Genomic DNA, 15592 nt, shown 5'->3' on the forward strand with positions numbered 1-15592 from the left:
CCTTCCTGCATGCGGGCCGCAGGAGTGTGTGTGGCGGATGAGTGAAATGGAGAGGATGATTTTCACTTTTTCATTCTTCCCATCTTTTCATAACTCGTGGTCCATGTCAGGAAGTCTGTTGGCTGGCGATGAGACAGCAGCAACTGTAGATGCTTCCTGACACCTGATCCGACGAGAGAAATACAGTCAGATACCAACAGATGACCTCTGACCCCACACACACACGCTGCCACAGCTGCAGTGGGAAAAACACAACACGGCTGAACAGCGTCAGTTTTTCCATCCCGCTCGGATTCTCATGATTCTGTAATGGATAAACTGCATCCGGCGACAGGACGGCCTTTTCTTTTCTTTTTTAATAAAAAAAAATGATTTTCCTGTCCCAGAGTCTATGATGAAAAATTTTGGAAAATCCTAATCCCGTCTGACGACTGACCGAGGGACACAATAAGTGACGCACGCGGCTGCATGATTCAGAGAAACTATCATTTTACAGCATTAGTTGAGATTTTCAGTCTTTGAAGCATTGCTTAAAGTCAACATGAAATCAAAAAATACTTCTCATTTTTTATGGAATATAGCAAGATTTACTAGTGCATATCTTTAAAAAACAAAACCTTTAATCAAAACACTGCAGAAAATAATGTCCTTCTTCAGTGTTTTTCCATTGACTTTGCAATACACTGAGTGTTTATACACATGGGATTATGCAATATACTTTCTACTAGTCTTTTTCTATTTCTTGCCGCTATGTTGAATAATATGTCGTGAGTTATCTTTACTCTGTGTTTTGCGTTTAAATTTTACCACAAGAAGTTACACTTGAATTTCATTGTACAGTTAAGTGTCAAATTTCTCATCTCATTTTCCAGAACAAATATCTAAACATTTTTGATTTAAGATGCATTTACTTGAGAAACAAAATGGCTTAAGATATTAAGTTTTGTTTCCTGAAAAGAATATCAAAATTAAGTGAGTTTATGCTTAAAACAAGAAAAAATATCTGCCAATGAGGTCGGAAAAATACTATTTTTGCTTTGAAATAAGTTTTTTTTTTTTCCTCCATTGACCAATAACTGAGCATATACTATCATATACTATCCGAGGGCTCAGGGAATGTGAACACACCCGTGTTGATCCACATCCTTGACTCATGTTGATCTTTCCTCCGAAAGTATGTGATCCACAAATACAACTTTAGTCAAGGTAACATAATAGGATGTTACACTGATAATAACATGGCATCATTTGCATGAGATGCCTAATAAAAAAACAAACAAACATCCAACTTGGACAACAGAGCTTTATTCACAGAATTTAATTTCAATGCTTTTAAAACAGATTATGAAATACTACGGTTTTCTGTGATGATGACGTTACATTCCATTAAGAAAAAAAGATTCCAAAAATGACATCGCACCCTCAAATGATGTCACTAACCTTGAAAACTTTTTTCTCGTCAGATCCAGGGATCATTTCATCCACACAAATGCTTGTTGTATCATCAGGTGTTTTGTAAACAACTTTGGTTGGTTTTACGTCTCTTCCAGTCTGTCTGGAAACAATCACATTTAACCTGAATAAAGTTCAGTGTGTGAGTGTATTTTGTGTTAACACTCATTTAGCCATTTCCCATCATGCTCAGTGGGTCAATAACACACCTAATGCTCATCCTTTGACCGTCATTATCTTACACTAGCGCTAAAAGCTTCCTGGGTTTATTAGGAAGTGAAAATGAGAGAAAGAAATCTGAAACTTATTTTATTCAAACCACGATCAGTTGAAGGCAAGCCACATAGTTGCAACTTCCAAACTCTGAGGAGCTTAACATCATCCAAACATCTAGAGACTCAAGAACCCAGTGTGATCCTGGATGTGAGCTGCCATCATTAGTTCTTCTACAGTTCAGCTGTAAACAGCTCTCCGTTAGCAGGACAGAGTCAAAAGATCAACACATTATTAAATAATCCAGTCAGAGTGCTTGAGACTGTGGTAGATGTGAAGTTTGAGGTACCCATGATCGCATGTGAGGAACACACACACACACCATTTATTCCTCGAAATATCAGAGAGTGGGAATTAAATGGAGAAGTGACACATGAAACATGGACCAGGAACACAAGCCATAAATTCAAAATAGTAAATCCGCTGTAATTCCACACAAAATGTAATGTTTATACCAAGCGGCAACCTTCCGGCCTCTCTCTCAAATCCAACACTGAAGTGATTTAAACTGCAGTTCATCGACTGGCCACTAGAGACCGGCTGCAGAAGAGAGTCAATCCCATAGACCCGCATGTTAAAATGCCCAACTTTACAGCCGAAAAAAACATGTTTACAGCCTGGAGCAAAAATAGGTTTTGGTCTAAATAGCTAATTTTGCCCTTCATGACGACTGTGAGGTGGGTGAATTTTTTTATAAATCATCCATTTGAATTATATGAAGCCTTAAAGTTCTGCATAATTAAGAGCGTGGCCACTTGAGTGACAGGTGGATTGCAGCTGATGTCACTACTAGCCGTTTGTCTGCTAGCGTCAGCGTCATGTCACCTCAGCTAATCCGCCTCGCTGCACATTATCGTTTATCCGGGAGTGGCGCACAGCCAAGATGGCAATGGCCGGCTCCACCCACTTTGGGTTTCAAAAATGCTCTACGGGTGACGTCACATCCATATGTGTCAGTTTGTGGTTTAGTCACCGCTGGTAAGTGCTTGCTGTGACCGCTAGTATCTGTTCCTGAACCTTCTTCTCCGTGATCCCGGTGTGTTTGGTCTCAACGCCGCAGGTTCGAGGACCCGGGCTTTCCTCGCTGTCGGTGTCCCCGTAACAGCTGGATCCCGACGACACCATCATGGAGTCCATAGAGTCTCTGTTTTTACAAGACGGGGAGCTGCCGTTTCCCAAATCCTCGATTTCGTCCTTCCTACCATCTGGATCCATCGAGCTTTTCCCCGTCTGGTCGCTCGTCTGGTCGTTCAGCAGCTCGACGAGGAAGTCGATGTACTTCATGGCGAGTCGCAGGATCTCGTTCTTGCTGAGCTTCTTGTCGGGTGGGTGGGTCGGGATGAGTTTACGGAGCTCGGAGAAAGCGCCGTTTACGTTCTGCTGCCGCCAGCGCTCGCGGCTGTTGGTGAAGACACGCCGGGCCAACTTCTGAGGAGGACCTGAAGGAGAACCACATGTGAGATACAGTTGCAGGAAAACGTTTGTGAATCCCTTGCAGAATCTGTGAAAATGTGAATCATTTTGATCCCAATCTATATTAAGTGGGTTTAAGGTGGGTAAAGGGTAAGGTTTTTATACGGGTAAGGTTAGGGTCAGGTGTGTGTGATACGGGTGAGGTTAGGGTCAGGTGTGTGTGATACGGGTGAGGTTAGGGTCAGGTGTGTGTGATACGGGTAAGGTTAGGGTCAGGTGTGTGTGATACGGGTGAGGTTAGGGTCTGGTGTGTGTGATACGGGTAAGGTTAGGGTCAGGTGTGTGTGATACGGGTAAGGTTAGGGTCAGGTGTGTGTGATACGGGTAAGGTTAGGGTCAGGTGTGTGTGATACGGGTAAGGTTAAGGTCAGGTGTGTGTGATACGGGTAAGGTTAGGGTCAGGTGTGTGTGATACGGGTAAGGTTAAGGTCAGGTGTGTGTGATACGGGTACGGTTAGGGTCAGGTGTGTGTGATACGGGTGAGGTTAGGGTCAGGTGTGTGTGATACGGGTGAGGTTAGGGTCAGGTGTGTGTGATACGGGTAAGGTTAGGGTCAGGTGTGTGTGATACGGGTAAGGTTAGGGTCTGGTGTGTGTGATACGGGTAAGGTTAGGGTCAGGTGTGTGTGATACGGGTAAGGTTAGGGTCAGGTGTGTGTGATACGGGTAAGGTTAGGGTCAGGTGTGTGTGATACGGGTAAGGTTAAGGTCAGGTGTGTGTGATACGGGTAAGGTTAGGGTCAGGTGTGTGTGATACGGGTAAGGTTAAGGTCAGGTGTGTGTGATACGGGTAAGGTTAGGGTCAGGTGTGTGTGATACGGGTAAGGTTAGGGTCAGGTGTGTGTGATACGGGTAAGGTTAGGGTCAGGTGTGTGTGATACGGGTAAGGTTAGGGTCAGGTGTGTGTGATACGGGTAAGGTTAGGGTCAGGTGTGTGTGATACGGGTAAGGTTAGGGTCAGGTGTGGTGGTATGGGTCGGTTTAAGGGTGGGTTAAGGTATAAGGCAAGGGTCAAGTGTGTAATTACAAATGTAATTACACAAATTAATTACAGCTGAAATTACATGTGGGTATTTTCAAAATATAAGTACAATGTAAAAACATGTATGTACACAATAAGTCCATTGTATCAAATTATTAATTTCAATGTAAGTACATAGTACTTAAAGCCACTTAATATAAAGTGGGACCATAATTTTAAACAAAACAAGAGGGATTATACAAAATGCATGTTATTTTTCATTTAGTACTGTCCTATTTTAGAGATATTTTACATAATTTGTTTTTACATATAGTCCACAAGATAAAAAAAAAAATAGCTGCATTTTTTTATAAATTCAGCTATTTTTTTTTATCTTGTGGACTATATGTAAAAACAAATTATGTATTGTTATTCTGGTGTCTCTGTTGTCCTGCATTGCGTTTCAGCACCAAGTCCAAGACTATTCATTTACACACACACACAATGTTAAACCAAATTTAGCATTTTAATCAACAGTTCATTTTTTGTTAACCTTTTACCATATGTCTTGGAGTATCGCAATATGTATCAAATCGTGACATGAGGGTATCGTTACACCCCGAATGACGATGCTGAACACAAACATCCAGATTTAAAAGCAGTCCATGAGTGGAATGATGTACCGTCATTGAGGTCCAGTTCGAAGTGTGTGGACGGGCGTCTCTTCACACGAGCATTACTGAAGATCCCAAAGCTTCCCGACGGTCCGAGGAAAGAGCTGATGGAAAGAGAGAAAACAATGCAAATAAGGAGACAACTTGAGGAAAAGAAATCTATAAAAGCAATCTGGAGCGTTTGATGAAGGTCTGGCACTGATTGGACAAACGTGACGCCTGTCGTTCTGTCCTCGTTAGTGTCAGAGAGATTCGACTGTCTCGGCTGCTTTGAGACGAAACACAGGCTCTGTTTACAACTGGTATTAAGGCGCGTTTTGGTGGATCGGATCACAAGTAGACGAGGGAAACACATTCCCGTTTACACCTGGTGTTTTAATTCTGTCTCTTTTGTCCACTTTCACTCACTTCTGTCCTGATTTCTTCAAGGGAGGGTCTATGGGTAATAAAATGTGTGTTTTTTTTACATCTTTCAATCTAATGGATGAATAAGCTCATGCAATGTACATATGAATGCGCTCAGAGATGACGGAAAAACACACGGAGGGCATCAGATTTAGTTTCTGCTCTGACAGACGGAAAACCTGCCGAACGCTGTGAGTGTGTGTTAGAAATCAGAAAATCAGGAACAGTGAGAGAAAATTGTTTTTGGTACGTTTTTCCCCTTCAAAGCAAACTTGGGTCTCCAGCCGACAAAGCCCAGCAAGCAATAGCCGTAATAGGTTAACTATAGTCTAGAACTCTAGACACACTTCTAGAAAAATAACCTTGAATGTGGATACGTTTTTTTGCCAAAATAACTTGCGAGATGTGTGATATTTCATCATATAAGCAAAGCAAACAGTGATTACAAGGTGTTTATTTTAATTTCTTCAATCATTTCTTCTCTTTGTTATCTAATTGATGACTATTCTTGGGCCATGGTTTAAACGTCTATTAAATTTACACTGACAGTCCAAATTTTACCTTGTTTTAGCCTAGATGTCTGGGCTGTGTTTGGACGCTATTAGACGTCTTTTAAACGCAAAATTGCTTGCTGGGAGTTTAAATCTCGTCTGGTTAGCGCTCTTCCCATAATGTTTACGCATTAGGTCAGTAGATGGAGAGCAGACGGTCTTTAGTGGCTGTTCAAACATCACATGAGCGTTTACACTACGAAAGCAAAATGCGTTTTCGATCCCCTATGGATGTGGTGAAAGTGGACAAGCTAGAAGCGTTTTAGACGCCGTTTACAGCTGTATTTACTGTATTTGGTGTCGTTCACTGGTGATTCGATCGACCAAAAATACTTCTTAATACCAGGTGTGTACAGGCCATGAGACTAAGGGAGGTCAAGATAAGTAAGTCACTGGTCTACAAGAGAACATTACATCAGACCAGATTGTTCATTACTTCGATGCTCAACAAGACCATTGCTATTAACGCATGCATCGTCCCGCAGCGAATGATTCCTAAAGTCATGTGTGTTGTTGAGGAGAGTGCTCTGCTACTTTACTAACCGATCCGGATGCTCCATTTCCACCTGCTGGATGATAAAGCTGAAGATGAACATTTACCAACAAACACCAGAACACTGTAGGAAGCTCAACACACGTTGAATCAGGTGTTCATCTCAAATGTGCAGTGCTGTGGATACTCTAAGACAGGGGTGTCAAACTCATTTTACGTTGAGGGCCAGATGGCAAATAAATGTAATCATGTTCGGGACGAATTACCTTTTTTAAACCTTAGCGCGCTGACAATTAGTCCTGTATTAAAATTAACCATACAAACTACAAAATGAATTCGCAAGAAAACTAGCTGCTCTGTGAAAACTGCATTTTTACAGAGAAAGACATTTTTAAAATAATGTTTTATGTATTATCTCTGGTAACACTTTAATTCAGGGTCCAATTCTCACTATTAACTAGTATATTACTAGGAAATTGGCTGTTTATTAGTACTAATAAAGCACATATTAATGCCTTATTCTGCATGACCTTATTTTACATTTCTAATCTCATATCTAATTACCTTACTAACTATTAATAAGCAGAAATTAGGAGTTTGAGGCAAAAGTCATTTTTAATAATGAGAATTGGGCCCTAATCTAAAGTGACCATATTTTTCTATTAGGAATGCCCTGAAATATGATTTGTTTGCTTCAAGCTAATTTATTTGTTGTTTATTTACTCTATAACAGGCCAAACTGGCCTAAAAAACAAACAAACAAAAAACAAAAACATCTGTAGTCATATGAAATTAGAGGCAATCCCTACATTTTAATCACGATCCACACAAAGATGCTACACACATGTAGCATGAGCAGTTATTTTTTTTTTTAAATTAGATTGTATAATTTCAAGATTTAATGCGAGACACTACAGGTGAATAGGGTATTTTTTTTTAACTAGCAGATATCACCATGAAACTTTGCCAGTTGATTACCTACATTAAGATGAGAAAAAAATGTATTACAAGTTTTCTGTAATTTAATGTTTAAATATGCAAATGAGGCATTGTCTAATTAAACAACGAAATCTGAGTATTGGACAAAGCCAGGTTCAAAATAATTTTTTCATTGTGTTCACATATTAGATGGGGAAAAAATTACAGAGGGATTTAAGGATATCTACTTTTGTTCTCCTGTAAATCAGAATATACTGCCAATAGCCTTAAATTATTTTCGACATGTTTTTTGGAATAAAATGTAATATAAATCGGGCTAGCAATAATATATTTACAAATCCCTCAGTAAATGTCTTCATAATATAACTAGGTACAAGACTGGACAGTTTGGTGTATATAGGTGCTACTGAACTGGAGATTTCAGACTTGGAGTGAGAGAGAACAGTCATTTTGAGAGAACGGGCTTTAAAGATTTAGCATCAGCCAATGAGATTGCGCATTTAGAGTAAAATCCCCCCTTTTACTTTCACGATTGGTTGGTGATAAAAAGGAAATTACCTTATTTAGATCTGACAGTATTGTTCAGGAGAGAGAGAGCTTTCTAACGGTGTGTGTGATGACAGGGTGCAGATCGCGATCACGGAGCAGAGGGATGATTTATAACGACAACTTTTGATGAATTTATGAGAAATCTCAATAAATTGAAAGTGTTGTAAAATAAAGACCTAAATGTGTATTTTGGACTTTTTTCACCACAAGTCATGTTATTGAAGACAAATATCCCAAAATCTCAAAATTGACCAGTGAAAAAAAAAAACGATGTTTTTGCCTGCCGTGTCTCGCCTTAAAGCAGAAACAGAATGGTCTGATTTTTGTTTTGTGAATTTATGCTATAATTATGCTAGGAGACACCTGCACAAAACAGAAAACAGCAGACGGACTGAATGAAAATGCAGATTCACTCTCTGCCAGTAGGTGGCGCTTATGGAACAGCAGCGATACAGCGTTTCCTTGTTTATCGCTTTACACAAAGCAGCGCTGCGTTTATAAACACTACTTTATACAGAGGACAAGAAAATGGCAATCGAAACTATTCTGAAGACAATTCCCCTGCATAGACACCATTCATATAAACCCCTACTCCCATTTCAATATTTATATTTTTCTTCTTATATTTCACGAACATTGAGCTTTCAGTGCCTGATACAGCTTTTCTCTGTCTGTGTTCTCCCCATCTGGTCTGTGTTAAAGTCCTGTAATATTCCCACACAAATTACATTTCAGTAAATGATTGCAAAGCAGTTTGTGTGCAAGTCTGGATTAGAGATCAACCAAAATAAAACGTCCCGATTTATGACCGGTCGACCGGTGAATCTCCATTTTCTATTATTGTCCAAATCCCCGTCTGGGCCGGACTGGACACCACTGTGGGCTGTGTGTTTGACACCCCTGCTCTAATGGTGTGTTCACAGCAAAAGCGAAGCAAAAATTCGTATCGCGTTACTTTCGATTTTCGCGTTAGATTACTTACAGGATGTTTCTTGTTTTCTGCATCACTCATCCCAATAAAAACATTGCGCGATTAGGAGTGTCACGCACATCAAAAACATTTCTTTCTGCCATTTTGACAGGCGTTTCCAGCACTACTTGAGGATGACAGGTGCCCAGTGCACAGACTTATCAAAAATTCTGTCAGTAATTACTCTCCCTCATGTTGTTCCAACCCCGTAAGATCTTCGTTCATCTTCGGAACACGAGTTAAGATATTTTTGATGAAATCTGAGAGCTGGATCACTCCTCCATAGGCTTCTAAGGGATTGAAACTTGCCGAAAAGTTATTAAAGACATCGTTAAAATAGTCCAAGTGACTACAGTGGCTCAATCTTAAGTTTACCAAACGATGAGAATACTTTTTGTGCGCAAAAACAAACAAAAATAACGACTTTATTTCAACTATTCACATCCTTCTTTGTGGGCCTCTAGTCAGTTAACGTAGTGTGATAGCGTAGTGCTACGTCACACGTAGGCTCACTATTGGCCGACACTGGTAATGTGTGTGATGCGTGTGAGGTAAAACAACAGAAGCTTACGCTGTTAAACTAGTGAATCAAGACCAACCGCGTAAACGAGACTAGGATTGGGATCCACTGAGTTTTGTGGATTGGGATCCACTCTTTCTTCTTGTCACATGAAGGAATTTAACTGGTAATAATGGTGTGTGATTGCTGACCTGCTGATGAAGGGGTGTGTGTGCAGGAAGGCTGGAGGCAGGAGGGCCGCCGGGGGTCCGGTGCCGGACAGATGAGCGAGTCTCAGCTCCACCGGGCCGTGCCGGAGGGGGGGGGGCACCGGGTGCAGCGCCGTCATCGGGGGCAGGGGGAGTTTGCTGTGAGCCAGGCTGATCACCGGGACGTTGGGAGGGATCGATGTCGAGGAGATTGAGGACACGCGCTGAAAGGCTCCCCGGGGAGGTGTCGTCGGATCCGGCTCGGCTCCGGTGGCCTCCGGCTCAGTCGCGGCCGTACGGCTCTCTGCATCACGAGTCGCATTAGCGTCGGGCGATCCCGTACGAGCAGGACTGGCGTGCTGGAGGACCGACGGGGAGGGTGAGGCGGGAGACTCGCTTTTCTCCATCATGACCCGAGACTGGCGAGTTCTCCTGAAGTTCTTAGATTATTCCCATGACCTCATGTGGAGGTCTGCAGATTGAGTCGCTTCTCTTAGGACCTAAACAAAAAAGGCTGTTTAAGTTTAAAAGGCAGAAGTCACATTATGATATTATAAACACAGATATGGTCGGCGCCAATAGCCTCGTGGTTAGCACGCCGATATATAGCGCAACTGCGCTAATCGATTCCCAGCTCGAGGTACTTTGCCGATCCTTTTCCCTCCTCTCAATACCCAACGCTTTCCTGTCAAATCTCTACTGCCCTATCCAGTAAAGGCACAAAAAGGCCAAAAACATAACTTAAAGAAAATAATAAAAAAGCCCTGATATACATGAGAACAGGTGTGATGTAATTTAAAAAAAAATTAGGTTAAAACAAGTGTCTACCAACAAAGTTCCGGAAACTCTTGAAACCAACTCCAAATTACTTTAAACACTTTTGAACTATAATTGGTCCATGGAGATTGCATGAGATAGTGGTGCTCTGGGAATGCTGTAACTGGGGCCTTAATCTGACCTCTGACCTGTCAATCATAATCATACACTGTTCGTTCATTGGCCAGAGGAGAAGAGCGACTGAGTCTGGTTTCTCACGAGGGTTTCCTCCGTTCTGTCACTGATGGAGATTTGCTTCCACTGTCGCCTTAGTCTTTTAGCTTGCTTGTGGACATTTAATATAATATTCAACAATATTATTGATCTCCTGAATTGACACCATTATATGAGAACTGAGCTGAGCTGGACGATGACATCACTGCTTTCTCCAGAGCCGCTATATATATATATATATATATATATACACACACACATATATAAATGAACTAAATTAATAACTTTTTTTACAACAAAAATTAACCATCAATGAACTTACTTAAGATGTACTATGACGCCATTTTCTTCTAGATCTGCTGTACAGCAGAAACAAACTCTGTTGCATTATTTTCCTGCTATCACTGTAAAGCTGCTTTGAAACAATCCGTGTTATAAAAAGCACTATATAAATAAAGGTGACTTGACTTGGCGAGTGAATTTGGTGTCACTCCACTTCTGGGTGTTTAATCCGGTTCCGTTTACAGTTCAGTGACTGACAAACATTCACTGCTGAAAGACTCATTATATATTAGTGTGAACAGAACTAAACTCGACTCGTTTATCAAAGCCTGGTCATCTGAGGAGTGAGAGATAAAAACAAAGCAAAACAAAGAGGTGCATTTCCAGACTAAACAACAAACGTTCATCATGAGATCAGGAGTGATGCACACAGATGGATCATTAAGAGGATTCACTGATAAAACTTTACAGGCCATGATGATAAATAATGCTTGAGTCTATGTTCAGTACTGCAAAAAAAACAACAATGAATCTGTCAGTATTTGCCTTTCTGAGATCATCATGTACAGCTGCTATCCGCGTTCAAGGTTAGTTGTGATGTTTCCAAACTTACGTGTAAATCATCTGTCAGTCTAGAGATCAAGCCTGACATCAGTCACCGATTGGTCGATTGCTATGACAGACATGATCAATAAACGGCTCAGATCTCACACAGACACACAGAGATTCAACACAGTTCTGCAAACATCGACTGCTATTCCTTACATTCGGTTCCTCTTTCTGTCCAGTTTAACAAACTGTTTTCATAATGCCTGATTCTTAGAGCGCCTATAAATCCATCTGAAGATTTTACTGAAAACACATTTTGAGAAGGTCCATGCGTTTTCAGATGGTCACTCGCAGGAAACCCCACATATTTCACAGGTCAGGTTTTTTCTGACGTTAAACGTCTGTCGTTGAGTCTTTGATGTCCATGTCAGTTTTCAGGAACTTTATCATCAAAGAAGTTCCAGAACAATCAGAAAATCCCAGTTTCATATGCAAGAAGAGAGTCAGTAGAGCTGAATAACTGTATGAAGTGCTTCAGTGCGTCTGAAGACTGAGCCGTGCATCAGAAAGTGTGTGAAGAGCTGCTGTCACTCACCGTGTTTGTGGTCACTTACTCCGTCGTCGATGCGTCTCGCGTTCACGCCGTCTGCGAAGCGATCACACACACACACACACACACACTCTCCATGTACTTCCTTCCCGTTCCTGAGCGCTGTTCTCCACCAGTTTCTCCAGTGAGGTTTAGAGATGCGACTGCAGGAATGACAGGCGACTGGAACATGTGCTGATGTAAAAGTGATGCACATGTGCCCCCCCCCCCTCCTCCCATCACCAACACACACCGTGCTCAAGTGGGACACCAGGGGAGTTCAACTAGTATTGGGCGAGAGAGACAGAGAGAGAGAGAGAGAGAGAGAGAGAGAGCACGAGACAGAGAGAGAGAGCGCGAGACAGAGAGAGGGCGAGAGAGAGGGTGAGAGGGCGAGAGAGAGGGTGAGAGAGAGAGAGGGCGAGAGAGAGCGCGAGACAGAGAGAGAGAGGGCGAGAGACAGAGAGAGAGGGCGAGAGAGAGAGAGGGAGAGAGAGAGAGAGAGGGTGAGAGAGAGAGCGTGAGACAGAGAGAGAGAGAGAGAGAGGGTGAGAGAGAGAGCGTGAGACAGAGAGAGGGCGAGAGAGAGGGTGAGAGAGAGAGAGAGAGGGCGAGAGAGAGCGCGAGACAGAGAGAGAGAGAGAGAGAGAGGGCGAGAGAGAGCGCGAGACAGAGAGAGAGAGGGCGAGAGACAGAGAGAGAGGGCGAGAGCGGGAGAGAGAGAGAGAGAGGGCTAGAGAGAGAGCGTGAGACAGAGAGAGAGAGAGAGGGCGAGATAGAGAGAGGGCGAGAGAGAGAGCGGGAGAGAGAGAGAGAGAGAGGGTGAGAGAGAGAGCGTGAGACAGAGAGACAGCGAGAGAGGGCGAGAGAGAGCGGGAGAGAGAGAGGGTGAGAGAGAGAGAGAGAGAGAGAGACAGAGAGAGAGAGAGAGCTAGAGACAGAGAGACAGAGAGACAGAGAGAGGGAGAGAGAGACAGAGAGAGCGAGAGAGACAGAGAGAGAGTGAGAGCGAGAGAGCTAGAGACAGAGAGAGAGAGAGAGAGAGAGAGAGAAAGAGAGAGAGAGAGAGAGAGAGAGAGAGAGAGAGAGAGAGAGATTTCCTCTCTTTGCAGGACAGGAGGATGTACTTGTACAATATGGTGATGTTGATAAGAGTAAAAAAAGTGCCTGCAGGCCTGAGATAAGAGCCCCCCCACCCGTCTCTCTCTCTGTGTCTCCCTCTCTCTGTGAGTGTGTGTGTGTGTGTGTGTGTCTCTCTCTCTCTCTCTCGTCGGTCAGCCTCAGACACCGAAGGTTCTTGGATCATGACCAAAAGGAAGCACAACTTACATCACAATTGAATAACATTGTAAAAGCTTTCAAACACACACACACACACACACACACACACACACACACACACACACACACAGTCAAACTGACGTTGTATATAAATGAAAGTGAAGCAGCATTTCTTCCGTAGTTCTGGAGTTTTGAGTGGAAACATTCAGACGGACACAACGAAGTTTAACCTGTTAACCGTCACCCTCTTTTTGTGCGCTCAGATCTGAACTTAAATCGTTGTAATTCATGAATGCTTTGAAATACAGACCTAAAGTTGGTTTCTTTTAATTTCAGATTATTGCAGAAGTGAAAGCTCTTCAAAAAAAATTAAGTGTACAAAAAGTTAGAGGCTTTGGTTTTACTGTAAATCAAACTAAACATTTTACACAAAATATATATTTTGCTAAATAATTTGGGGTCTAAACGTGCTAGAAAATCAAAGTAAAGTAAAGTATCGTTTCCATGTTCAATTAACTGACAGTTAACAGGCTCAACTCATCGTCATCATCTCAGGCCTTCGCACAGAAATCATGATTCAAAAGTTCACCAAAAATAAAAAATTCTAAATTCACGAAATATAACTAATTGAAAGCAAATGTTTGCAGACATGTGTGCCAGTGAGTGAGTGTGTGTGTGCCAGTGAGTCAGTGTGTGCCAGTGAGTGAGTGTGTGTGTGCCAGTGAGTGAGTGTGTGCCAGTGAGTGAGTGTGTGTGCCAGTGAGTGAGTGTGTGTGCCAGTGAGTGAGTGTGTGTGTGCCAGTGAGTGAGTGTGTGTGTGCCAGTGAGTGATTGTGTGTGTGCCAATGAGTGATTGTGTGTGCGCCAGTGAGTGAGTGTGTGTGTGCCAGTGAGTGATTGTGTGCGCCGCCAGTGAGTGAGAGTGTGTGTGCGGCGCCAGTGAGTGATTGTGTGCGCCGCCAGTGAGTGAGAGTGTGTGTCCGCCGCCAGTGAGTGAGAGTGTGTGTGCGGCGCCAGTGAGTGAGAGTGTGTGTGCGGCGCCAGTGAGTGAGAGTGTGTGTGCGGCGCCAGTGAGTGAGAGTGTGTGTGCGGCGCCAGTGAGTGAGAGTGTGTGTGCGGCGCCAGTGAGTGAGAGTGTGTGTGCGCCGCCAGTGAGTGAGAGTGTGTGTGCGGCGCCAGTGAGTGAGAGTGTGTGTGCGGCGCCAGTGAGTGAGAGTGTGTGTGCGGCGCCAGTGAGTGAGAGTGTGTGTGCGGCGCCAGTGAGTGAGTGTGTGTGTGTGCGCCGCCAGTGAGTGAGAGTGTGTGTGCGGCGCCAGTGAGTGAGAGTGTGTGTGCGGCGCCAGTGAGTGAGAGTGTGTGTGCGGCGCCAGTGAGTGAGAGTGTGTGTGCGGCGCCAGTGAGTGAGAGTGTGTGTGCGGCGCCAGTGAGTGAGAGTGTGTGTGCGGCGCCAGTGAGTGAGAGTGTGTGTGCGCCAGTGAGTGAGTGTGTGTGCGGCGCCAGTGAGTGAGAGTGTGTGTGCGCCAGTGAGTGAGTGTGTGTGCGCCAGTGAGTGAGTGTGTGTGCGCCGCCAGTGAGTGAGTGTGTGTGCGCCGCCAGTGAGTGAGAGTGTGTGTGCGGCGCCAGTGAGTGAGAGTGTGTGTGCGGCACCAGTGAGTGAGAGTGTGTGTGCGGCGCCAGTGAGTGAGTGTGTGTGTGTGTGCGCCAGTGAGTGAGTGTGTGCCAGTGAGTGAGTGTGTGTGTGCCAGTGAGTGAGAGTGTGTGTGTGCCAGTGAGTGAGTGTGTGTGTGCCAGTGAGTGAGTGTGTGTGTGCCAGTGAGTGAGTGTGTGTGTGCCAGTGAGAGTGAGTGTGTGTGTGCCAGTGAGAGTGAGTGTGTGTGTGCCAGTGAGTGCGTGTGTGCACCAGTGAGTGAGTGCGTGTGTGCGCCAGTGAGTGAGTGCGTGTGTGCGCCAGTGAGTGAGTGCGTGTGTGCGCCAGTGAGTGAGTGCGTGTGTGCGCCAGTGAGTGAGTGTGTGTGTGCGCCAGTGAGTGAGTGTGTGTTCGCCAGTGAGTGAGAGTGTGTTCGCCAGTGAGTGAGAGTGTGTTCGCCAGTGAGTGAGTGTGTGTTCGCCAGTGAGTGAGTGTGTGTTCGCCAGTGAGTGAGTGAGTGTGTGTGTGCCAGTGAGTGAGTGTGTGTGTGCCAGTGAGTGAGAGTGTGTGTGTGCCAGTGAGTGAGTGTGTGTGTGTGCCAGTGAGTGAGTGTGTGTGTGTGCCAGTGAGTGAGTGTGTGTGTGTGCCAGTGAGTGAGTGTGTGTGTGTGCCAGTGAGTGAGTGTGTGTGTGTGCCAGTGAGTGAGTGTGTGTGTGTGCCAGTGAGTGAGTGTGTGTGTGTGCCAGTGAGTGAGTGTGTGTGTGTGCCAGTGAGTGAGTGTGTGTGTGTGCCAATGAGTGATTGTGTGTGTGTGCCAATGAGTGATT

General features: G+C 44.0%; 1 protein-coding gene across 3 annotated transcripts; it reads right to left on the reverse strand.

Annotated features, from left to right (window-relative positions):
• Positions 1-1289: 1289 nt before the first annotated feature.
• Positions 1290-12569, reverse strand: lyl1 (LYL1 basic helix-loop-helix family member). Of its 3 annotated transcripts, XM_077245598.1 has the most exons (5): positions 11485-12070; positions 11333-11392; positions 9451-9947; positions 4842-4936; positions 1290-3164 (listed from the first exon to the last, which is right to left on the reverse strand). In XM_077245598.1, the coding sequence occupies exons 3-5, from the start codon at positions 9855-9857 to the stop codon at positions 2695-2697; spliced, it is 972 nt and encodes a 323-aa protein (XP_077101713.1). In that variant the 5' UTR covers positions 9858-9947; positions 11333-11392; positions 11485-12070; the 3' UTR covers positions 1290-2694. The 3 variants fall into 3 exon arrangements, with proteins under 3 accessions (XP_077101713.1, XP_077101711.1, XP_077101712.1); XM_077245596.1 differs by lacking the exon at positions 11333-11392 and having other exon boundaries at positions 11864-12569; XM_077245597.1 differs by having other exon boundaries at positions 11333-12139.
• Between the last annotated feature and the right edge of the window lie 3023 nt (positions 12570-15592).

This window comes from Siphateles boraxobius, unplaced genomic scaffold (genome assembly GCF_051911475.1).
Source record: "Siphateles boraxobius isolate OS27281-9 unplaced genomic scaffold, OSU_SipBor_1 27, whole genome shotgun sequence".
Taxonomy (NCBI): Eukaryota; Metazoa; Chordata; class Actinopteri; order Cypriniformes; family Leuciscidae; genus Siphateles; species Siphateles boraxobius.

Excerpts from the sequence above, each read along its gene's own strand:
- lyl1 (XM_077245596.1), bottom strand. The coding sequence starts at position 9,857 with ATGATGGAGAAAAGCGAGTCTCCCGCCTCACCCTCCCCGTCGGTCCTC. Across the intron at positions 4,937-9,450 it reads ACACACCCCTTCATCAGCAG|CTCTTTCCTCGGACCGTCGG; the intron begins GTCAGCAATCAC and ends TCTTTCCATCAG. Across the intron at positions 3,165-4,841 it reads CGAACTGGACCTCAATGACG|GTCCTCCTCAGAAGTTGGCC; the intron begins GTACATCATTCC and ends GTTCTCCTTCAG.